The following is a 25,030-nucleotide window of genomic DNA, read 5'->3' on the forward strand; positions in this document are numbered from 1 at the left end:
CTGGGCAATCTGATCTAGGTAAAGATGTTCCTGCTCACTGCAGGGGGGGGTGGCCTGGATGACTTTTGAAGGTCGCTTCCAACCCAACCCAAACCATTCTATAATTCCATGACTATGATTCCTCACCGCTAGCCCTGCAGCGGGTACTGGTTGAGGGCCAGCATCACCCTTCTGCCAGGATAGAACAAGAAAAATCGGCCTGAGGAGAGCTCCCGCTGAAGAACACACCTGGGCCAGAGTAGCCGATGAGGGCAGGGGCCCAGGAGGAGAGGTGCGTTATGCATTCGGGGCCGTGAGCTCGCCTGGGGACCGACGAGGTCCCAACGCTGTGCCAGCGGGACCCCGAGTTTGGGGGTGCTGCGCAGGCTTGAGGGAGTTGCGCAGTGACTGGGTGCCGAGTTCAAGGGCACCGCGGGCCCGGCCATGTCGGCCCTCTTCTCCCACATGCAGCAGACCCCCAGGACTGCCACCCCACAGCCACCTCAACCCCAGGGGCAGCGCTCCGCTGCTCGCCTGGCCGCGGCGTAGGAGCGGCCGCAGGGGGCGGGTCGCAGCGGCAGGAGAGGCACCGCCTTCCTGCCCACCCGCCCTCCCGCCCGCCACTGCGGGCAGGAGTCTGAGGCACAGAGGTGGCGGCGCTGGTGGAGGTGAGCTACTCTGGGGCCGGGGCAGGAGGGGCTCCATCCCCGCTGGGCGCCCCCTCGGGCCGGCCGTGTCCACCGTCGCCCCGCGGGTTTTCCCCGCTGTCCATCGCTGTGGCGGTGGCCTCCCGCCGCAGCTGGACCGGGCTCTGGCGGGCCTGGCGGTGACAGCTGCCCTCCACCCGGAGTGGGTCGGGCAGCGGGGCTGCGTGCGGCCGGCCCGCGGCAGCCGTGAGGGGCAGCCGGGTGCCTGGCGGTGATGTGGAGCCGGGCTGCCCTCGCCCCGCGGCGGCCGGGCCTGGCCGCGCTGCCCCGGCTCTGCCCGGGGTTACGGAGGAGGAGGGGCGGCGAGCAGCCGGGCCGTGGGGTCGCCGCTCTTGTCATGGGTGATGTTGTCATTGCAGCTGGAGATGCTGGCCAGGACCTGGGCCCCGCCGAGTTCCTCAGGGGTAGACACCCGCACCGCGCTACCGCCCGCCAGCCTGCCGGGGGGAGACCGGCCTGCGCCCGGCCAGCGACTCGCCTCAGTCCGTGCCCCGTAAGGTGACGCCCGAGCGGGTACTCACAGGTTCAGTGACTGCTCGGGTCTGCGTGCGCTCAGGCTTCTTCTCCAGTAGTTGTTTTTCCAAGAGCTGGTTTTCACATCTGTGTCACCTTCTGGCTGACATAGTTCTGTCGTGTTTTCTTAGCTTATCTAAGGGCAGATGTCAAATTTATGTCACTACTACTCTGTTTTGTGCCTGTGAAGCCAGATATTTTGTAAAATAATAAAAAAGGGTTTGTTGCAGTCTGCTACTGAGTAACCCACCTTAGATAGTTCTTATCATCTGCTTCCCATCTATTTACAAATTGCTTGCTCAGTAAATTTTTTCCAGAGGCTGAAGTTAGGCTAACAAGTTTTTGCTTTCCTCAGTTCCCCTTCCCTCTTTTAGACATGCATGCTAGTCTGTCTCTCTTGTCCTCTCTGAGTTCTCAAGATGTCACTTCAATCATCGTTTTAAGCATTTAAGCATTTCATAAGCATTTGCTGAGTTGAGAATCTTTATCTTACCTTTATCCTTTACTCTTAACTTACCTTTTCCCACTTTAACCTCGCCTTCTGTCTCCCTGTAAATGGAATTTCAGGAAATATCTATTCACAGTTAACCTTTCTGCTGAGAGTTGAAATAAAGATGACATTTAACACTTTGTCCTACTTTGTGTCACCTATAGTTTATTCCTTTTCCTGTGAAGTTATAAACCTTGCATCCTCTCTTTTATTGTATTATGGAACCTTTACTTGTTGCCCTTCATGTCATTCACTGCTTATAACTCATTTCTGTTCTGTTGCTGTTCTGATTTTATCCCTATGTGATACCACTGTCTCTTTATAATGTTACTTAGCCATGCACATACACACCTTCTAATTATTTTTTTTTTGGTCTGATTTTATTTTATTTTTTTTTAGGTTATTAAAGCTCTCCCAATGCAGTTAAAACAGTCTTATACACTCTCTGGCCTATTATTGTGCATTTAATATAGTCCCTTTCAGTAACTGCCAGCTCTTTGATCCCTTCCATCTCTTAAATTACTTGCCGAAGTCATGTCTGCCTATCCCCTGAGGTTTTTTTATGAAGTCTGTTATTCTGTTCCTCAACTCTACTTTCCTTATAATAGGCAGTGAGAAACTTTGTCATGTTTGCTTCTGTGAGAGCCAGTCACCAGAGCACTTCCACATGTTCAAATCTTGATGTCCACTCTCCTAAGGATCCTTTGGACAAAAACTGGAAGTAGACTGCAGTATGGTTAAATGGTGCTGGTAGCCCATTTCCTCATGGTGGTTCCCTTTCTATCCCAAAGTTTTGCAGCACCTTCGCATCACATGGCATGAACTAAAGTGCGCATCTGTAGTCATCTGGTGGAAGCATGTGTGTTCTGTCATATCTAGCTGACATATATCTCTTATGTGATCAAAATACAGCTATTCTTATTATGTTCCTGGATGTGAGCTCATCATGGTTCAGGAAATACTAGTAGTTTGGTCATGTGTTAGATACATTTCAGGTCATGTGGTAACAAAGAAATCAATGTTTTTTCAGTGCATGCATGAAAATCTGTGTGGTATGCTTTTGCCAGAAAGGTTCACTTTTAGAATCTTTCCTTAGAATAGTGGTTTTGTGATCACTGTCATTATTGCTTTCCATATGTAGAATCTCAGTCCAGTTTCAGTGAGTTCTTCCTTTCTAGTTAAAGGTGAAATGAAAAGCACTCATTCTTCTAAGTAGCTTCCTCCAACTTCTGAAACTCAAAGGTACTTTGAATTGTGGAAGGTTGTTCACTACACATACTGTATTCCTAGCTGATGGCTGCATAAAGTCCCCTATTTATGCTTAGTTACCATCACATCACCTTCTGGTGATGTGATGGTAACTAATCCATGGTGGCTTATGAAAAGGTTCATTCAGTTCCTCTTTTGCACATGGGCTGGAATAGCTCCCAAGAGAGTAACCTCGTGGTTTCTCTTTTCTTCTTAGCCTGCCATTCCTCATTGCTTCCTTCATTTTCAGAACTCATTCCTGTTCTACAGTGCAGAACCACTTATGTCTTAACTGTGGTTTCAGGTGATAACTTCCCTCCTGGGGAATGTTTTGTTGATTTTTTTATGTCTGTTTGTCTTTGTTACAGCTATACTGCAGTTCTGTGAACTCTGCTCTCCAAACCTATAGCAGTATTTCTTTTAATTTTCTGTGAACCTTAGCATCTGTTCTTCAAAGCCTCCCTTACAGCACTGAATTTGAATCCTAAAACTCTCTTCCTTTTTATTATTGCATGAAACCTCTCTCTTTTCCTGCCATTAGCTCTTCATGGAATGCTCTCCCATGTGTTTGTCTTCAGGATTTATCTTCTCTGCTTAGTCGGAAAATTCTATTGAGTGCATTTTTGACCTCTGGCTTTGAATCCTTTACCTTTGCACCCAACATTTAGTTCTTATGCATCCACCGCCAGACCTAGAAGTCTGACCTAGCAGTGTCATTGGTGATCTTATGAATAGGCCTTGACAAATTTCAAGGCAATTGAAATTGGCAAGTTGTCTTTGCCAGTGGATGCTTGTGGGCAGCCCATCTCCTAGGCGGACAGGTATGTCAGATGGATGTCTGTCATGGTGGTACAATGACATTTGCAGGTTTGAGATTTTTGCATCCATTCTGTCCTGGCCAATATAGGATACCCCAATAACAACCTGCATAAGATTTTAATGGAGTTCAGCTTCCCTGAACTCAGTGTCCTTATACCAGACACAGGCCAGCTATCTTTACCTTCTAATATTTTTCATGATTATCCAGGATTCTTTACATGTATCTTATCCCATTGACCATTAGTTTCAGGAGCACAGGGTTATCTTGTTATCCAGTATTCCAGTGGAAGATAGGAATAGAAGATGGAAAAAGTATTATTTCCTTCTGTATCATTGAAGTGCCTGAAGTATTATATGTTTCTTCTTTTACAAAATTGATTTGCATATACTTTATTAAGGAGAAAATAAAACATGAAACTTAGAACCACAGATTTTGCTCACAGAGGTGTTTATGGATTCTGATGTCTCATAAAATTGTATTATGCTAAATTTTTCCTTTTGTTGCTTGTTTTGTTTTGTTGTTTTTTTTTCCCCAGAAGAAGTCATTGTAGGTGTGGTGTCTTGGAAGTATGGAATCAATCTCTATGATGGGAAGTCCTAAGAACCTCAATGAAACTTTTCTACCAAATGTTGCCAATGGCATCAAGGATGCCCGTAAGATCACAATAGGCATCATTGGAAGCGGAGACTTCGCAAAGTCATTGACAATTAGACTTATCAGATGCGGGTACCACATAGTTGTAGGAAGCAGAAACCCTAAACTTGCTGCTGAGTTCTTTCCTCATGTGGTTGATGTCACTCACCATGAAGATGCAGTAGCGAAAACAAACATCATTTTTGTAGCCATACACAGAGAACATTACGCCTCTTTGTGGGACCTCAAACATTTACTCGCTGGTAAAATTCTGATTGATGTCAGCAATAATACAAGAATAGACCAATATCCGGACTCCAATGCAGAGTATTTGGCATCACTTTTCCCAGATTCCCTGGTTGTTAAAGGGTTCAATGTCGTTTCAGCTTGGTCACTGCAGTTAGGACCAAAGGATGCCAGCAGACAGGTAAATGTTATATTTGTATTAATGTAACTTCTTTATAAGATGAAAACGACGGGAACTGAATGAAAGAGGCAGAACTCATGAGTTTTATCCTGCCTGACATAGCATGCCTGAAATGCTGGGCCTTTAGTTTAGCTTTATTGGCTACTAAAACTTTCAGAGTCTAGTTCATTCCACTGTAAGATATATGGAGTAAGTGGTCCAAATTGTTTCCTGGGATGTTTCTTGTTTCCTGTTTATTGCAGAGGAAATGTGGATACTAGCTTAGACTACGTAGTTGACCTTCAGATGACTACAGACAGAGGAGAGGAGTTGGGTCTTAGTGTCTTCTGTAGGAAATATATTAAGTTTTGTCCTTATGCTCTGTACAGTGATAGAAGCAGCCTTTCCCAGAGTATTTTAATTTCAATATTGATTTACATGGCATGAGCTATTGGAAGAGATGCACAGAAATCTGAGGTCCTGATCAAAGGGCTTAGGAGTCAGCTGTTCTAAAAATGCACTCGTTCAGCATAACGGCAAAGTGAAAGAAAGAATTTATCTAGCTTTTAGAATGTCCCAAGATCATAAATATGGGGAAGCAGAAGGAGGCACATATGTTTCTAAGTGATCATTCATTTGATCCAGGACTACTTGGGAACATCATGTTCAAGTTCCTTCCCAGTGTGTTCCCCAAATCCATCCTGCATATAGGAAAGGCAGCTTTATGTTTTTCATACTTTGCTGAAGTGATAGAAAGGATTTAAGTTTACGCAAGAACCCAGCCCTTCATGGTGTTATGGACTCTGAGAAACACGTGAGAAATGACTGGTATAATATGACTGCTGGAGGCTAAATTGAGTTTTCTGGCACTTCAGGTAGATTTTAAAAGGAATGCAACTGATATAGAATTACCATAATTTAAAAAATATCCTCACTGTACTGTTTTTATCCCCTTTCAGAATAGCACTGCATTATAAGTAAGTAACTTCTGTCAAAAGGGATCATGTTTGCTCTAAAGCAGATGGTCAGCAAACAGTGTTGGGCAAACTATACCCCACTGCAAATTTTAAAAGAACTTTAAACTACTTTGTAGCAGTGCATTTCTTTCACTATGTAATAAACTGGTCTTTACAAGGAGTTGTTATTTGGCTGCTAGTTTCTGTCTTTTCTGTGAAATTAAGCTAAAATTGTTATACATGGAGAGAATACACAGTTCTCTGCATTCTGTTTACGGGACAGCTATTCTGGGGTCATTATTCAAGATTCCTGTGTTTTTGAGATACCATGATCTTCTGAAATGCTTGTAGCCATTGTTTCAAGTTCAGTACAATCTTGTAGACATCTTGTGGGAAGTGGGGAGTGGGGTTCAATTTACAGATTACCAGGGCATCCTGCAGTCAAGAAAAAGCCAATTTCATTTTGGCTACTTTGTTGCTAAATTAGTGTGTATATTTTCACTTTAGCTGGGTTTGTATGTAGTTATATTCTCATCTTGGTGATACAAACTGGGACAACAGCATACAATTCAGCAGTAGTGCTGTTCTCTTGACCTGGAGGCCCTTAAGTCTTTTTTGTGGTTTGGGTGGGTTTTTCCCTTTGAGTCTCTCTCTGACTACAAATGATTCACTTAACTTTCCCAACAGGTCTATATATGCAGTAACAATGTTCAGGCTCGCCATCAAGTTATTGAGCTTGCCCGCCAGCTCAGTTTCATTCCTATTGATTTGGGGGCATTGTCATCTTCAAGAGAGATTGAAAACTTACCTCTGCAACTATTCACACTCTGGAAGGGGCCTGTAGTGATTGCCATTAGCCTGGCAACATTTTTCTTCATCTATTCCTTCATCAGAGATGTAATCCATCCATACGTGAAAAATCAGCAGAGTGACTTTTACAAGATCCCTATTGAGATTGTGAACAAGACTCTACCAATTGTTGCTATCACTTTACTTTCTCTAGTGTATTTATCAGGACTTATCGCAGCTGCTTATCAGCTTTACTATGGTACTAAGTATAGGCGATTTCCACTTTGGCTGGACAACTGGCTCCAGTGTCGAAAGCAGCTTGGACTGCTCAGTTTTTTCTTTGCAACAGTGCATGTGGCATACAGCCTCTGCTTACCTATGAGGAGATCGGAGCGATACTTGTTCCTCAATATGGCATACCACCAGGTAAGACAAACTAGTTCAGTGAGCCAAAAATGACTTGGCTGTATACATACGGCTAATGAATACAATATGCTTGTTTTCTTAACCTGTTCTGCTGTTTTCAGTGGAGAATGTTATGGGTTATCTTATGCATAGCTAGTGCCAAACAAGGATACTAAAAGAAACTTATGCATTGTGCTCACCTCGTGCATCAAGTTATAGTCAAGTTTGTGTGGTAGGAGGAATCAAGGATGTGTCCTACTTAAACCCCTGATAGTAATGTACACAAGGAGAATGCAGGATAGACATGATAAGAGCAACAGCAGCGAACTTCTGAGGTACATTTCTCTCTATGTATACATAACGTATGGGGGAAGTATGCATATCGTAAGTGCATTTACAAGTGTGAAAAGTATAAGAGTAGATAATGTAATAATGCTTACAGATACATCTGTGTTTACAAAATAAAAATGCTGTTACTTTATAATGCTTTTGGACCAGTGGTAAAAATATTCATTAAAAAGTATGTGAACATCACCTATTACAGGCAATAGAGATTGACTCACAGTTCCCAGGAGCAACTGGTCTTGCATAACCCTGAAACAATCTCTGGTAAATCTGTCATCCTTTAGAAGAGGGTCTGATGCTCCTGTTTGTCACTGAAGTAGCTTATTGTCACTTCTAAAGTAGCAGAAAAGCAGCAGAAAAGCAGCATTGCCAGAAAAACAACATTGCCATTCAGCACATAAAATCTGCAGGAAATACAGATGTGATGGAACAGAAAGAAAAGCAAACTAAGGAAATCAAATCAAATGAAACAAATTAGAAGGTATTGGATCCACAAATTCTAAAAGGGCTATCATAAAAAACTGAACTGAAGAGAAAGGCGGGAAGAGCAAAACTATTAAAAGGCAGCAAGAAACTGTAATTGTTCACACTTAGTAAAGGACCCACTGATACCAAGAAATTATCTTGGTTTTAATAATATTGTAAAATTCTTACTTGCTAATACTCTTGGTCAGCCTCTTTAAAGCCATGCCATATGACAATAGTTCACCTGAAAGTGGAAAACTAGTTAAATATCCAAGCCTCTCAATTGTTAAGGACCTGAGTTATTTCTTTTTTTCTGGTAAAGCTCTCCAGTGAGAACAATCTTGGATGTATCTGATGTCAACAGTGAAATAGGCAAAGTAACTTTGACTTAGCATAGGGAGCTGAAGCAAAAACAGGAAATGATGCTAAACTATTTCTAAATGCTACAAACTAAAAACAAATTGCCGGTTCACCCAATTTGTGTTACAGAATTTAAGTTTCCAGGGTCTGAAGAACACAGCTACTTTTCTACAGTGTATAAGAATACACAGATTTATCTGGTTTTATAACATACTTGTTATAAATAGTATATAATGTTAAATTTTCTTTTAAAAACTCATTTAAGCTTCCATGTTTAACATAATCTAATCTAACAAGAGCCAATACCAGTAGCAAGGGAATAGTTGTTTTTCTCCAAGACATGAGGAAACCTCTAAAATATTTGACCCCATTTTATAGTTGTCCTGTGACTGTACACTTTTACTCAGCAAAATAACTTCTGTGATATTTTTAATATTCTGTAGAATAAAGTGCTTCCTTTCTGCTCTTTCATCAGGTTCATGCAAATGTTGAAAATTCTTGGAATGAGGAAGAAGTGTGGCGAATTGAAATGTATATCTCCTTTGGAATAATGAGTCTTGGATTGCTTGCTTTGTTGGCAGTAACTTCCATCCCTTCAGTAAACAGTGCCTTAAACTGGAGGGAGTTCAGTTTCATTCAGGTGAGTTACTTTTTAAATAAGGGGGTTTTGTTGTTAACAAGAATTCCTTGATGATAATGATGATGAACAAAAGCACTTTGCAACATGGTGAGAGCTTATTTTTCCCTTCTCTCTGGTAAGTTAATAAAAACAACATATCCTTACTCAGCAGATATATTACCATGAAAGTAATTAAGCATTTCATGAGTATTAGAATGGGAATTTGCATTTCACACTTCTTGGTCTTAAATAATCACATAGCTAAGACCAAATGAGCACTAATCTATTCCTTTTCCCTTGTTACAATTTCTTGATGAATTCAAATTAGATAAATTTGGCCAAACTCACTAAAGGCAATGATCCTGATGAGATGCTACTATATGTAGATGCACACAACTGTTAAAATTGAAGATTTAATTTGTCCTGCAGGATTTTTATTGCACAGGCCTCTGACAGCCATTCAATTTTGCTTCCTTTCCACTGTGTGCAAATTAATACAGCTCTCAACTGTATTATTCCTATTAGCTGAAAATACCCACTAGCTTTGTTTATTAAACAGAGGCTTTTCCAGGTCTTGGCATGTCTTCTGCCGCCCTCTTTCCTTAGATAAATATCTACAGCATGCAGACCTAATGAGCACAAAACACTGAGGAATACAGGCTTTAATAAACAGCCTAATGTTTGATTCCAAGCAAAATTGTCATTAGTTTTAGGTAGCAGTCAATGATAAGAAATTTTATTAGATTTCAGTCTTGTGATAGATTTTGCAAGTGTGTACACACAGTTTTGGGTTTTGTTGTTTTGTTCTCTGACTTTGGAGATAGTACTCTAGTCTTAACTCTATCTTTTCTATTAAACTGTTTTTCAACACAGTCACTGTAATAATATTACCTAATTCTTAGACCTGTCACTATACAAATTCCAACGTTCAGAATGCAAGCACTGACTTAACTGTTCAGGGCTTGGGTTGTGCTTCATAATTTACATTTTAAAGGGAGTGATGAGGAATGCTTCTTTGGCTGTAGCAGTCACAAGTCTTCTGTCTGTAATGTCTTCCCTTCCCCTAGGGTTTCTGTTGGTGGAACACTCTGGGTGGGTGTACAAAAAGTTGGCCGAACAGTTTTTCAAATTGGAGTTCCCCTGATAGAACTGTTTATTCATGCCCATGTTTTTGAGCCTTCAGAGGGGGTCAGTACCCATTTTTTTATTGTTACAACATCCCTGCCATCCAAAGTTCTCTGTGCAGGGAAACAATAGTACTGCTGTTGGATGATGTAAATCAGTGTAAAAGCAAAAACATGTATTCACTTGTGACTGAGGTGATGCCTTTAAACAGTAATGACTGCCAGCCACAAACCCAGCAGTTGTGTCTTATTTTTCCTTACTCAGATTTTTAAATTTTCAGCTTGCGTGTCTGAGTCAAAACCCATACAATAATCGCATGGTGATATGTCTATAGTGGCATTTTTATTGTGTCAGATTTACTGCAGTTATTTCCACTGTAAACAAAGTCAAAATAGTTCCAAATTTAAATTGTTTGCTCTAAAGGTTACAGTTGATACATGCTGAAAAGAACTGGTATTGGTAATTAATTATGATCATTTCCAATTTTTTCTCACAAAAAATACTGAACTACTAACAGTTAATGACCATTAAATATATTTTACTTTGTCATTAATTACTTCAGAATGTAAGTTGTTCTTTATTGTTACTTGTCCTGCAAAAAAGTCCTCTTGCTTTATTCAGTCAGAAAACAGACTTTCAGTGATCCCTCACTAAAGGAGGCTCCATTTCTGCACAAGTTTCATTGTACCCAGTATGCAAGAAGAGATAAAACAGCATAATGCTTAATGCCTTTTATATTTTTCTTTACTGAAGCGCAATATGACAAAGTGAATTTTAACTTAATTTCCTTCATCTCAAACAATGGAACTATTTAGCCCATCATCTCAGTTCTGTGAAAAACAGTGCATCTCTAGCTTTAGTCCTGAATCTCAGATGATTTGCTACAATAATTGCTGAACTTGCTTTGCGTCTGACAGATGAAGAATCAGTCAGCACACTTAGACAGTTTCTCACCTCAGCACTTCCCACTGAGAACAGCATACTATTTCTTGCTCATCTTGGTAAATGCAGTTTCATCAAAATAAGGGTCTGACCTTTTCTAAAGAGTTTTACTGCTACAGCATACTCAGTCTTGAGTCCTACTAAGAAAATCTGAGTTTAGGATTAACAAATTGTAGTACAGTACAGACTGTTTTCTAGCCTTGTTCCAGTAGTACAAGCCCTGAGCAGCATCTCCCCTACCTACAGTAGTTCAAACAGGTCTCTACCACAGACTGCCTAATACCATAAAGAAACCCCAGCTGTGAATGTTTTTGCCCAGAAATCACTGGTGTCTCTGATATCCCCAGTTGTTTTGGAGATGCCTCCATCTTACCTAGCCTAGTTTCACAACATGAGTGTCAGTGCCGAAAAATACCTTAATTACGGGAAAAGGACTTTGAGAGGAGAAGCAGTGTAGGCTCCACTCCTTCCCTCAGAGTATGAATATGAATGGAGATGTGAGAAAGTTGAATAGTGATGCAAAAGAAAGTTAGCAGGAGCTAAGAGACCAGCAGAAAACTTGGAGTGGCTGGAGTACAGAGCTGACCACTGTACAAAACAAGTATCTAATTACTTTATTGCAATTCAGAAAGAAACACTTATGACATCCAAAGGAAGAAGCCACAGAATGAGAGTGATGAAGAGTTTGCTGAGTAGGTGACCCTACGTGATGTGAATTTCACATGAAACTTTGCAGGCATCTTAACATGACCTGCAGTTAGAGCTTACTGAACAAAGAAGTGGGGAAGAAGCTGGGGATGACAAAGTAATGCATCAATTTTCTTAAACACCACTGAAGTACTCTTCTTTTTCTTTTCTAAACATATTTGAATAAGGAACAAAAGTAAACATGGGCAAGAAATAAAAAAGAGTTCGTATTTTTTCAAAGCAAGCAGAATAACAAGCCTAAACCAACACACTGCAAACAGAAAAAGACATTTATTGAAAGCAGTTGTTGAACGTTCACATGAGCTACATGGAAATGGAGAACATTGTTGCAAGCAGTGCTGCACCAGGTCCTTCAGTCTTCTGAAGGAAGTTAAACTGTAATTATAGAATGTAAGCATAACTAACTAGTGCTTTTGTTTTCTGGTCTAGCAGTTCAAGGCCAAAGCACATCACTCAAAGTGGCAATGGGCAGAGCAGACTGGCTTTGAAAACTAAGCTTTAGGTTTCTTAGCAAAAATTAGTGCAAACCTGCTATTTGCATAGTAGGAAGCTGATGTTTTTGTAGACATTCCTTCTGTCTGCTAGCACAATCCAAAAGTTCTTTGGAGACTAAAACTTTTCTTTATTAATTGAAAGTATCATTAAAACTTTTCTTGTGCACACACATTGAGGAAGGGCTGTTCTGCTTTGGTTCTCTCACAGTAGGATACTTTTCCCCAAGAGTAAAGAAGGATGAGGCCTGAGTATTTAGAAATTTTATGAGTAAAATTCCAGTCAGAGTTGCTGCAGCCTGTTTGTAAGTTTAGCAATATCCTGTTACTGGGGGAATCTGAAGTATACCTTGCGTAATGTAGGCTTTAGAAAATACTTTTTGTATATATAAATTGCTTGGAACTACTTGACCATTGAGGTGGAAATTCCTGAAGCAGATTTGTCCTACAGCAGATTTGTGTTTCTATATATATGTACATCTTCTTGGTAACATTTTAGGATTTTCCTCCTGCATCTTTTCCTCTGTTTTTCTCTAACTTTTAAGCTAAAAGATAGGGAAGTTCACAGGAAATGTGCTAATCTAATTAGCTTGCAGAAAACACAGTATTACGGGAAATAGAGAAGCAAAGCAACCTAAGATGCTCTTCCGCTTTTCCCAGCATTACTCCTAGAGCTTAGACAGAGGGTTCCCATGACTTAAAACTGCTATTGCTACTCACTCGGCAATGTAAATTTACCAGTGAAGGAAAAGTATCCCTTCTAGCTGCTTTCAGAAGTCCTCTGCTCTTAGATAAGTTACCATCCTATGCTGAATACTGGCCACCCTGTACAGACATTGCTGTAGTGTTTGAACATTTGCAGATAGAGAAAAATCAAGTCTTAATAACAAAGTTTTGTACTAACGCAGCCTTCTGCAGTGGCATTTTACCTAATTAGCAAACACAGGCAGAGTTGCTTGTATTTCTGGAAAACTCATTGTCAGTAGCTACACACTGGGATAAATGTTCTTAGTGGAATTTTCTAGTGCAGATCTGCCCTGACTAAACAAATGAAATACTTCAGAATGCTAAGTCGTGTGGAGGACACCCTCTTTCTAGCTAAGCAGTGTTATTACTGTCAAAAGGTACAGCACAGAAATGTAGCAATTAAGGGCCTGCTAGAAGAAAATACCATCAGTAGCTGACAGAAGCTCCTATAGGAATGTCTTTGTTGTCATATTTTTAGATGAGCAGTTCAAATGGTCCAGTACATACTAGCACATGCTCTGTCAACACTTCAAAGAAACACATGGCAACCTTCCACAAGGAAAAAAATTAATAGGGGTGCATCATATGTTTTTCTTTTCCTTGTGATGTTAATTCAAAATGTATTCATGTAACTCTTAGCTTCCATTTTGACCATTAGATGGAAAAAACTATAGATGTCTTAAAACTGTAGATTGCATATGGAAATTAAACAAGCATTTTTTATTTCATTTTTTTTATTATTTTGGGAAGAGTCTGCATAACATTTCCCTCCAGTTTGTTTTTCAAGAATTGGTATAGTTCTCACCAGTAAGCCTGATGAAGTGAAGGGATATGATTCAGTTGTGCCTTCTTCCCTGCTGGCAGTGATACAACAACAAATTCAGGACAGTAATACCAGCAAAAATCTGCAATAACATATTCAAACATCAGGTTTTATAGTATTGTTTGCTGTCCAAATTTCTTAGCATAAGTTCTGTTTAGATACTGAGTATGTAATTTTCATATCCACAAGTGGTTGTCTGATTGTTCTGTTTCTTATAGGACATTTTGGGAGCAGATTTTTCTTTTTTAAAAAAAAGGTTGCAGCATACCTAAGACGTACCAACATGGCTTTGAAAGCCCTGGCAAAAAAGTGCATGAGTATTGGCAAGTTGAAAAAAAACCATGGTACCAACCTCTAAAAATCAAAAGTATTTTCTTTTTCCTACCATTATATCCTTGAATCCTTGCAAGCAGTATTAGCTCAGGCATTCTTCTCTTACTAGAAATTGATTCATCTTGAAGTAGAAAGAATTCTTTCACTGACTATAATAGACCCTTAGGATGAATTTTAATTGGCCTCTCTGTTTGCTGGAATGAAACCAAACCTTGGTAGCCAGTTACCTTTCTTAATATCCGTTCTGTTTCTGTAATTTTCTACAAATGTTTTTCAACCAAGTTAGTCATTACATCAGTTTTGGCCAAAAAGAGGTTTTCTTCATTTGATCACCATCAGAATTCAAAGCATAGTAGGTTTTTTTGGTTGGTTTTTTTTTTTTTTTTTACCATAGTTTGGAAAAGTGAAGGTTAGTACATTTAACTTGAGTCTGCAGAACAGCACAGCTACAGGATTCTCAAAAGGGCAGATTCATAGAAATGGCAAATGACCCCTATTAACACTGCCTTCTGTGGCATGCTCTGGATTATATAAGAGGTCCTATACAGGGTGCTGTGGGAACCTTCTAAATCACACTCCATCAGGCACTACCTGTTTATGACAAACTAACTGCATCATTTTGTCGTGCCATATGCCCAAGTCGGGCAGTCCAGGTATTCCCATTAACCAGACAACAGCTGATGGCAAGAGGTGAGGATATTTACGTTAACTTCAGGCAAATGGATGTAGGCCATTGTGAGAAAGAAGCAAACTGCACCTCTCACTGATAAAAATCTGGACTGTTAGGCTCAGATTTCCTTCAGGAGAATTGCATTGTTCCATAATCACAAATCTTGGAAGTGATCTACCCTTGTACTTAAGAAATGGGGAACTGTAGTTCCAGTAACTTCACTGGCATTGTTCCTTATTCACATACATATCCTGAGGTTGACTTCCACTACTTAGAATTTGGGCAAACATATTCATTTCAACTTTGATTAAGTCCTACAGATGCTAGCAGAGACATGTTGTAAATCAGTGCTCAGTTCAACCCATAGTTTTCAGAACGATAACTTTAAACCACACACTGCCCATTTAAAATAGTGTATAGGTAAGAGATTTTAACACGATGTCTAATAGAAGTGTTAAAATAATGGGTTAGAGCTGTCAGGACCAAGTACCATTATCTCTTCTTTTTCCCCTGTTTTCTCTTTTATCAAAGTCTACACTTGGATACGTCGCTCTGCTCATAAGTACTTTCCATGTACTGATTTACGGATGGAAAAGAGCTTTTGAAGGAGAATATTACAGATTTTATACACCACCAAATTTTGTTCTTGCCCTTGTTCTGCCTTCCATTGTAATTCTAGGTAAGATCATTTTACTTTTGCCTTGTGTAAGTAGGAAACTGAGGAGAATTCGAAGAGGATGGGAGAAAAGCTATGTTATAGAAGAAGCAAGTGGGTCTGCTCCACATCTCTCCCCAGAAAGGATAACTGTGATGTGATGATAAATCAGTATCTGTTAGCACTGTTGTAGATGTTTGGGTTTGGAGGTTTTTTTTTCATAAACTTGTATTTGTAGGAGTTGAGTTAAAGTATGAGTAAAGTCATTGTGGACTTGCTTGGTGTACAGTACAAGCTCTCAACCAAACTATGAGAAATCTGTAACTAGAACACTACTACTTCATATAGCTACAAAAGTATTTTTGTTTTGAGTTACAGAGGCCAGATTATTATGAAATCAGAATTTTTAATATTCCTTTGCACAGTTTTATCACAACAGTATTTTATTATAACCATGCTTTCCAGATATTTGACTTAGAGCATATGTGTCAGAGTGCTATTTATTAATGGCACATTTTCTGGGTAGTGTTTATTTTATTAAAATAACACTCCTGGGTTAGTGAGTTCAGAATATAGACTAATAAAGTTAATAATTTAGGAAATAATCAAGTTTTGAAGCAAATTAATTTTTAATGATGTATTGCACATGTACAGTATATATCTATTTGTGTGTGGTTTTACACCATTTCAGAAGTTGAATATGCAAAACCACTTTCAATTATGGTGTAATTGTACATCTTATAAGCAAATAGTATTGTACTAACAGGGTTGTTTTTTCCAAAGTATTACATAAGATTTTAGACCTTTGGCATCTGTTTATTTCCATACATCATATAATGAAAATTCAAAATAGTGTTGTATAGAAAGACATGCAGGTATGTATGCAAGCAACTAATTTTTTTATTTTAGAATTATTTCAAAATATCAGGAAATATTTTAAAATGTTAAAAAAAAGCTGAGAAATCTACAATAAAAATCCATTTTCACTGTGAAACTTCCAATACGTTGGTACAACAGGGAAGTATCACAATGTTCATGTTCTATATGTTTTTACACTGCTGTTTCAGTTATTACATATGAATTTCCCAGAGTCTGTCTTAAATTCTTAATATCTTTTTGTGCAAATTCAATCTTCTATTTTTATATGAAAGCCTTACTTTTACAAGTGTCTCTGGGATATGCCTGAATTTTTGAGAAACAAATTATTATTCTTATACTTAAAAATGAATTTATCTCTAAAATTTGTCATTTGCATTTCCTGTGAGATTCAAAAGAATGTTCACAATTACTTATTACTACTGCTTTGTCAGGTTCTACTCTCCTCTAACAAAATAGCCAAACTCAACGCATACTGTCAGGCTGCCTCTGCTTCATTAGCAAAACCTCTATTTCAGTGAGTCAGAATGTGGTCCTAATTTTTTTACTTGTATGAAATTATATTTTTCTTATCTATATTTGCACTGTCTAGGATCTTTGATCTCTGACTTTCTTAGCTGGACCTTCACTTATTATTTATTACTTTGCAAGAATTTGTCATCAGTAGAATACATCAGAAATATACAGTACTTAAACTTGAATTTCTCCTTAAAAATCACTAGTCCTGTAAATCTTACTATCTCTGTAATGAAACCAACAGCTCCACAGAATAAGAATCGAGATTCAAACTTTGTCCATGGTTATGGCAACCTAAATCTAAAGAGATCATGCTGTTCCAAATTCAAAAAATCTACAAGAATTTTATTTTCATTGTAGTATTCATATTCCCCAAACTTACACATTGAATCTGTGTGTATTCTGGGATTGCTGCAAATCAAGAGGCAAGAGATAATTAAAACGTCTAACTTACTTTGCCTCTATTTTGCCATTCCAATACAGGAGGCTGTACAGTTCTTGAAAAGCTTGCAGAATTATATGTAACTGAATTTCCTGACCCGTTTCCTATTCCATTATTGCAAAGGGAAACCACATATAGCTTAAGCATTTGTGCTTCAATTCTTTAAATAAGATTAATTTAAAAAATCTCAAAATACACAAAGTCATGGAGAATTATAATGGGATAAATACCATGCTGCATCTACCCCAGTCCTGTGCCCAAAACTTGATTAAAATCACTAGAATGGGATGGTATAACTACGAGCAGAATTTCATACTACTGAACAAATTTAAGGCAGAAACCATTGCTGTTGAGAATCTGATGACATTTCAAAATTAAATATGCTGCTATTATTTTGTAGTAACTCTACACTTCTGTAGAATAGGCAATAAACACTGCTGTTCCCTACAATTACCTAATTCATTTGATGTAATAGCGATAATGTTACAGAACTAAGATACGGTAGTAATTAAAAATTCCTGTCAAAGTCAATATATATTGTACTGTAATGCAACCACTGACAGTATATACAGATATGTATTGGCCCTCTAGCCTATGCAAAAAGTTATTTCATCATTAAGTTTCTTCATGAGTGTTTAAAGTGTTAAATTTTGAACTGCCAAAGGTGTCTGGAAAGGATAAGTATGTGTTGCTTCTTTTTTTCAAACTGTGTGTGTAGAAAGTTAAAAATGTGTTTTGATTTTATATGTTACTTGAAAGGTTGAAATAGTGAAGTATTAATAAATAGATGATATTTTTAGCTCAGATATATAAAGGCATTCTGTGAAATATTTGTGCTTCAATAAGACGTGGTTTCCTGCTAGGCCATCTATTTCCTGCTAACTGGAATAACAAGTTGACTTGTGATTTAATATTTTGTAGTCTATAAGGACCAATTCACTCTAACAAGACACTGTTTATTACACATTATGTATCATATCATGCATATGTTTAGTCACGTAAGGAATCTTTATTCATTTCTATAGAAGACTCACATTCAGACTTGTCATTGGAAAAAGACTTGAGGCTTAAAGTTTATTTTCGATTGCCTGAATATAAACAACTAAATTAATTTACATGTCTTCTTAGTTACTTAGGAGAATAAGTACATATTTTGAGGAACAGCCTGCTATTTTTGTGTAGCTTTATATAAATTGCTTACTGCCTAATGAAAAATGAATAATGAAATAAGCTTAATTTCTTTTCATTACGGTTCAGTAAAAAAAAAAGTAGTGCTTAATATGTAATACAGAACTATACATCATCTTAGAAAATTGAGATCTGTATGTATTTAGCAACAGGTTATTTTTTCTATGGATATTAAGGTATTCTTTCTTAACATTGTCTAAGATACAGTTCTATTACAGGTTCCATATGTGTGTTTAATTTTATCTTGAAATTTTATTAACTGTGGCAACTATATACAAGTTAATTAAGTACCCATGTTCTTGAATTATTTAGATATTAATTATTTTGTAATTGTTTTGCAAGTTCTTTGCCTGTCTAGCTTGTGGTAATGATTACTGTGAATTGGTGCCACATTTAACTTTCTGTTCCAACATTATGCATTATATGATGTGCTAACATGAGCAAGTACATTTGTATTTTTATTTGGCATTACTTACCTATAAAATACCGTGTCTGTCTGTTTGTGTCTATATGTTATTAGCTATACATGCTGCCCAACTAGCACTAAGGGAAATTCTTAATATGAGCCACTGAGTTCCCAAGTGGCTATAAAATTTCACAGTTATGAATATAGTTAGGAAACAGCTTTCCTCTTTGAAGGTTTCCTCTGAAAGTTAAATGTATCAGGTGCATAAAGATTAGATAGAGTTTTTCAGTATAGTATTTTCATATATTCAGTGGTAGTGGATGCATATGCATAGTTCCTTTCAGACACTGCATCTCCTAATACACAAGTTTTTGATTTCTTGGTTGTTCATCCTGTTCTATCAATGTAATGATTAATGTTGCAGTACCGATATTGTATCATTATATGATACTGCTTGAATTAATTAGATTACAGCCTTTGAAATAAGTGGCACATCGAACTGACTTGAGCAATGATCTCTATAATTATATATTGTTTCTGATGCCTTGCTGGCAATGTCTTGCAGTGAGCATAGGATGTCTCCCATGTGCAATATTCTCTTTGTAGTTGTGTTTGGCAATTTGTGCTGTCTCTGAACAGGGCTATTATAAATTATTAGTGATGCTCTTATCTATTTTTCCATAGAATGTGTTTTACAAAAAAATCAATAAAAAATCAGTGTCAGGTATTTGGCTTTTTCTTCTGTGCTTATGCATAATAAATTTTAGCTTGCATTTCTTTATAATACATGTGTGCTGTGATCAACATTTTCTTTGAGAGGTAGAACTTGAATGTGAGTTCGTTAAAAAAAATCTAAAGGGCAATTTGTTTTTTTTGCAATAACTGGATAACAGATATTTCACACGGACACCCTGGAAAGCCATATCCCATATCCTACTGTGAGGTATTCTCCATGATTTTAGAACAGAGAGTAAACACTACACTACTATCAATATATTCAGCCCACTCATTCAACAAACAAAAAGTCTGGCAAAATTGAGACTGCTAGGCACAAGTAAGTTGGTCAGGTGGAGATACTTTTCCTGTTTGGTTGAATATGTGAGAAAGCACTACTGTTTAAATGAGAAAAACAGGTGAACCACTTGGCAATCCTTCATTTGGGGATGTCACTTTTTTCCAGAGAGGCTTATGCCAACATAAGAAAGAGGAAAACAGTACATGAGAGGTAAAATCCTGCTTAACTAAAGGTCAGCAGCATAAACTGTTCTGAGTTCAGACAAGTCAAGATGCATGAGTCAGTGAAGCTGGCAGGATTCACATTGCTTTCACATTAAGTTACAAAGCCTTCCCAGATCCCCAGATGGAATTTAGGTACTTTTAAAATTCGGAATATATGCTAGCTGTTAGTGTCATGCCTGACATAACAGTAATGTTTTGGTCCTTGAAATCTGCCTTTTCTTCCTATTTTTTTTTTTTTTTTTTTAATCTCACCCGTTTTCTGTGTATCACAGTGCTTGTTTTACTGAGTGTTGATGCTGTGCTAGCAGCTGGAGCCCCAGACTTACACCTTTGTCCAGCTGTACCTTGTACTGTATAAAACTGTAAGTTCTACTGTGACTTACTGCATTTCCTCACATTAATAAAGATCAGTATGAAAGCCCCCCCTCAAATCCATACCACTCAGTAACCTGTTAATAGTATAGGCAGGTAAATCCAAGTATAGGCAGGTAAATCCAGATGTTGGAAACTGTGTTAACTTTATAGGTTTGAGGTTGAGTCTACTGCCAGCCACTTCACAGTTCTTTTCTTTTTTTTTCTGTGGATGTCAAACACAAGAGGTCTGGCAAGATAGTTCTGCATTCTGCTGTTCCCATGCCCCCCCTTCTTCTTCCCCTTCCTACTGACCAGAAAAAGAGATGAGAATGAAAAAGAAGACAAGGAGTCAACAGATGGATTCTTAGAAAGACTCTGATTTCTGTACTATAAAGAGCTCAGTGTCATATTATTAAACGGTGTAGATGACTTTGGAAAGTTACAGGTTCATACAGCCAAGGAAAGGATATCACTTGACTAGGGCTGAAGACCCCCACTGCAGCACATGGAAGATGTATCCTCTACTGAATAATAGTCCTTCAAAAGCTTGCAACCTAACTTGTAAGATAGTAGAGGAAATAATTCACTCAGTAAAGTCAACAGGAGATTAATGGCAGACTTAGATATGGAACCTTCTTCTAATGTACAGCTGTGTCCTACACACACAGTCCTGTAGTTTTATGAAATTTTATCCTTACCTCAGGAATAGTTTGCTGAAACCTCTTCACACCGAAAGAGTTAGTCCTGAGTCAAAACAGAAATTCTCTCTACATTGTCTACTTTTTAAATACTTCCCTTAGCATTTCTGAGACTTAGCATTTAGTATTTGTGAATTAATACCCTCAGAAGTAAGGTACTATAGCCTTGATGTCCTGAATGTTATTTGTTACCAACAGAAGAGGTAGATGCAATAAAAATACAATATAAGTCTGTTTGGGGTAGAAAACTGTTAAGTAAATATTTTCACAGTAGATTGAAGGTTTTGGGGTTGGATATTTGCCATTTGCCAAGGGCAACAGAATCCCTGTAGCTAAATTTGCACAGTGTAGCTTTCATCCCAGTTTTAAAAGTTTCATATATGAAGAAGGTGCACAGTGAGCAAATGGAGCTTTGCAATATGATCTTTGGAACAGTCAGCCAACAAATGTCATGTGACCTAAGCTTATAATTTACAGACTAAATTGCCCAATTTAGCTATGTTCTCTATACATTTGTCATTCAAAACACAAGCAACAGCACTTAAAACCACTTAAACCACAATAAAAGAAAATTTTAGCATTTGGATTTTGTTTTGTTTTTTTTTAATATATACAACTTCAGTAAGTATCTGGCCAAAAAGCAAAAAAGACCACAGTCCAGTTTGTTCAGTGATGCTTGCAGACCTGTAAGCACTGTCATTACAATTCATATCAAAAGTCTAATAGGAAAACCTGTTCCATTCAGTGTAGGCCCAGATACAAGACAGCCACTGAGAATGTTCATAGAAACAAATGTTTAATTAGAATGTGGAAGGGCTAGTAAAATGCTTAGTGGAATGGAGAGATGTGTCTGCTTGGATGGATGAAAAGCATCAAACACCAGACTAGCAGCAGCATTGGCACATTAGGTGAATGCACTGTAATGTCATGGTCCTGTATGCCCTGCCATTTTGTGACCTGCGTTCCTACCAATGCAACTCAATGCGTTATGGCTGTCAAAGTGGTCACTGCATTTTCCAAATTAGAGTCCCATTCTGTGCTAGGTTATATTTTTGCTGCCATTCTGGAGTTGTATACAGGATGAACTTGTACAAAATGTAGAGCATGGATGGGTACGTGTGCTCTTGTATATTTTCCCTGTGATGGAAGGAGAACTGTATAGTGTATGTGAGTACTAAACATGATACACATCTTATTTCTGAAGAAGGCATATATGAAATATGGGGAGGTGTAGCATTCAAGCTGGGAGGAATGAAAATAAAAACTGTGTTGGTTATAGTTGGAGCCATAAAGGTTTCTTTCTTGTTTCTGTTACCAGTTACTTCTTTTTCCCATAAAAGCTGTCTTAAGGATTTAATAAATTTATTTGTGTATTTAAATGTTTCTTTGGAATCACAGGACTTAACTATTTGTTAATGAAAACTGGGGTTGATATCAGTCAAAGACGTGGGGTTTGTGAATATCCAAAGCTGTATATGTGTAACTTCTCCGAGGCATAGCTGAAGTAAGCACATGGTGAGGTGTTCCCTTTTGCAGCCACATCTGGATAACCAGCTCTCCTTTGGGCATTAACCCAGCACAGGGCCTGGTGGCCCCAGCCAGTCTGGTGTTGATGGGCTCAGCCATGCTCCCTGGAGATGGTATTTCAGAATGTGACCATCAGGTGTACATGTATCCTCACAAGAGCAGCCGTGCTTTTAGCTGAGAGATGCAGTAGCAAACCTAGAGGTGAAAACTGTGAGCAAGTAAAATATATCCAAATCCCCTGATGCTTCTGTCCCTGCCTTTATTACTTTCCAGGCATTAGTCATCTGTTTTGTATCGGCCTATGCAGGGAAAAGATTCCTCTCCCCTTGCTCCCCAGAGGCCACCTGAGACAGAAGTATCCCATCTGCACCAGTGTTTGTTATGGTGGTCTCTCACTGTGCGTTTATTCATGATCAGAAGTTACGGATCAGCCAGCCTGTCTCTTAACAGCTTCTCATTAAGCGGGAAAAGCCCAGCCTCTGCTCTGCACAGGACTGGGAAATAATTTTCTCGCTGAGCAAGCACTATATAACAAGCCACAAAATGGCATTGCTGGTAGCGTGGAGGAGGGTGTAACAACAGATGGGTGTCCTGCCGAGGCGCAGAGATGGAGCACCGGGATGAGGGCAGAAAGGGCAGGGCTGGGGCCTGCAGGCCGGGGGGAAGCGGGAGGCTCGCGGCCCACAGCAGCCAGGCAGCTCCGCGGAGCCGGGCACCCACAAGGCCGCAGCGGGCCTGGGCTCAGCTGCAGGGAGGTGGCACCGCCCCGCTCCCATGGCAACGGCGTGAGGCCGCTCTGCTGCTGCGGCCGCGGCAGGCGGTCGGGTGGCAGTGTGAGATCGGCACCATGGCCACCCTAGCCGTGACCGAGCCCCCTTCATCACGGGCGCCCTCCCTCTCCCCATCCCGCTCCCCCGCCCGTACCCCCTCCCGCTCCCCGGCGCTGTCGCCGGCTCTTGGCCCCTCTCGTGGCGGCGGGGAGCGACGCAGGAACGCCTTGGACGCCAGCGCGGACCTCGGCGCCATCCAGGTGAGCTCCCCCGCGGCCGGGAGTCACCCTCAGCTCCGCCGGTTACTGTCGCCGCGGCCGGGAGGCGCTGTTATGGCCTGGCTTGGCTTGGTTTGATTTGGTTTGGCCGCTACGTCGGGCTGAGAACAAGCCCCGGGTTGTGCTCCACACGCAGCCTGGATTTAGCCGTCCGTAGGTAGATTCATGTTGGTTCAGAGCGGCACTCTTACATTTTAAGTTTTAAGCACTTTTAAAGCACAGCATATTAAAAATATAAAGGTAAAAAGTGTGACTTTTCCAGGATACACAGCTAAGATCAGTGGATTTGAATCGCGTCATTAAACTACTTGAAGATTCAAACTCAGTAAGTAAGCCTAATACTTAATTATTTCAGTTACACAGGTAGTAAGGGGGCTTAGAAAAATGTTTCATACATTACTTTAGTACCCACCCTAAATAAAGCAGGTGGCACTGTAGCCAGATGTGACTGACTCCAGTCAGATGTGACTGAAGCCACAGAGACTGAAGCTCTGGTATTTGAACACTTCTTCTAAAGATGGTCATTGTAATAAAGAATGGTATCAGTGATGTTTATATATATATATATATATATATAAAAGATTATCTATATATACATATATAATCCAGTAGGGCCTCAAACAGGCAAAATTCGTAGCTTATCTGGGAGTTTTAGAGTGCTGAAACCTACAGCTGAGAAACAGAAATGCATGCAGAGTACAGGCACTGAAAGTATGTCAGGAATTTATGTAATTGCCCAAGTTAACTGCCGATGTATCTCCAGGGAGATGATTTTAAAGGAAGGAGAGATACACAAAGTTCAGTATTGAGTACCTAGGCACACAGATTAGCATCTCATGGACTTCCACAGACTACATGAAGATTTGGCAGACTAAATTCATTAAGCTGTCAGTTACTTTTGATCTAAAAACCTAATAATTTATACTCTAAAAACAAGAACTTGATTAAACATACCACATTTTAAGTTAATGTCCACAGAGAAGTCATTTGTGTCTCCCCTCCCTCCCCCCTTTAGACAGAGTTGATGGTATAAACTGAGAGACTGGAGAAAAATGTGCTGGATGATGTTGTTTACTGCTTCTCTAGAGAGTATATGATAAAATGCCTTTAGGATTCTGGGTTTGTACATTCCTGAAACAACTTTCTGGCCTGCATCAACGTGCAGTGCTCTTGCCCAGCGTGGAGGTGCTCAGAAGTGCTGGAATGAATGCTGTGTATCACTGACCCACCCTGACATATCCGTGCTTCAGTTGTTTTCAACTTTGAATTTGCAGACTGTTTCCTAGCGGTGGCAGAGCTCTACTCTAAACCACTTAAATCTACATTTTTACACATCAGCGTCATGTGTGACAGAGCTTTGGTTTTATTAGGTGTCTCTCACAGAATCCCAAAGAATTTAAGAGAAAGAGCCCACACATTTGAGCTAAAGATAGGGTTTTCAAAAGTTTCTTCATTTACAAGAGCGTAGACTCTGTATTTAGAAATGAGGCTTGATCAAGGAGCTAAT

At 39.4% G+C, this 25,030-nt stretch overlaps 2 protein-coding genes across 4 annotated transcripts in view; both read left to right on the forward strand.

Annotated features, from left to right (window-relative positions):
- Nucleotides 1-979: 979 nt before the first annotated feature.
- Nucleotides 980-18,019, forward strand: STEAP2 (STEAP2 metalloreductase). Of its 3 annotated transcripts, none has more exons than XM_061468425.1 (5): nucleotides 980-1,179; nucleotides 4,296-4,817; nucleotides 6,440-6,967; nucleotides 8,592-8,756; nucleotides 13,536-14,272. In XM_061468425.1, exons 2-5 carry the CDS (start codon nucleotides 4,326-4,328, stop codon nucleotides 13,557-13,559), a joined length of 1,209 nt encoding a protein of 402 aa, XP_061324409.1. In that variant the 5' UTR covers nucleotides 980-1,179; nucleotides 4,296-4,325; the 3' UTR covers nucleotides 13,560-14,272. The 3 variants fall into 3 exon arrangements, with proteins under 3 accessions (XP_061324409.1, XP_061324407.1, XP_061324408.1); XM_061468423.1 differs by lacking the exon at nucleotides 13,536-14,272 and adding an exon at nucleotides 15,106-18,019 and having other exon boundaries at nucleotides 987-1,179; XM_061468424.1 differs by lacking the exons at nucleotides 980-1,179; nucleotides 13,536-14,272 and adding exons at nucleotides 2,154-3,758; nucleotides 15,106-18,019.
- Nucleotides 18,020-23,240: 5,221 nt separating this feature from the next.
- Nucleotides 23,241-25,030, forward strand: part of CFAP69 (cilia and flagella associated protein 69) — a 33,528-nt gene continuing 31,738 nt past the window's right edge. The window contains exons 1-2 of the mRNA XM_061468426.1: nucleotides 23,241-23,505; nucleotides 23,786-23,848. Of these exons, the coding sequence (XP_061324410.1) occupies nucleotides 23,323-23,505; nucleotides 23,786-23,848 (246 nt within the window). The 5' untranslated portion in view covers nucleotides 23,241-23,322. The remainder of the gene's footprint in view (nucleotides 23,506-23,785; nucleotides 23,849-25,030) is intronic.

This window comes from Pezoporus flaviventris, unplaced genomic scaffold (assembly GCF_033815535.1).
Source record: "Pezoporus flaviventris isolate CSIRO_AGI_PZ_B2104156 unplaced genomic scaffold, CSIRO_AGI_Pfla_v1 ptg000047l, whole genome shotgun sequence".
Classification (NCBI taxonomy): Eukaryota; Metazoa; Chordata; class Aves; order Psittaciformes; family Psittacidae; genus Pezoporus; species Pezoporus flaviventris.

What these genes read in the sequence shown, in the direction of transcription:
- STEAP2 (XM_061468423.1), top strand. Translation starts at nt 4,326, where the DNA reads ATGGAATCAATCTCTATGATGGGAAGTCCTAAGAACCTCAATGAAACT. An exon ending in TCAATATGGCATACCACCAG is followed by an intron (nt 6,968 to 8,591) that starts GTAAGACAAACT and finishes CTCTTTCATCAG; the next exon opens with GTTCATGCAAATGTTGAAAA. An exon ending in GGGAGTTCAGTTTCATTCAG is followed by an intron (nt 8,757 to 15,105) that starts GTGAGTTACTTT and finishes CTTTTATCAAAG; the next exon opens with TCTACACTTGGATACGTCGC.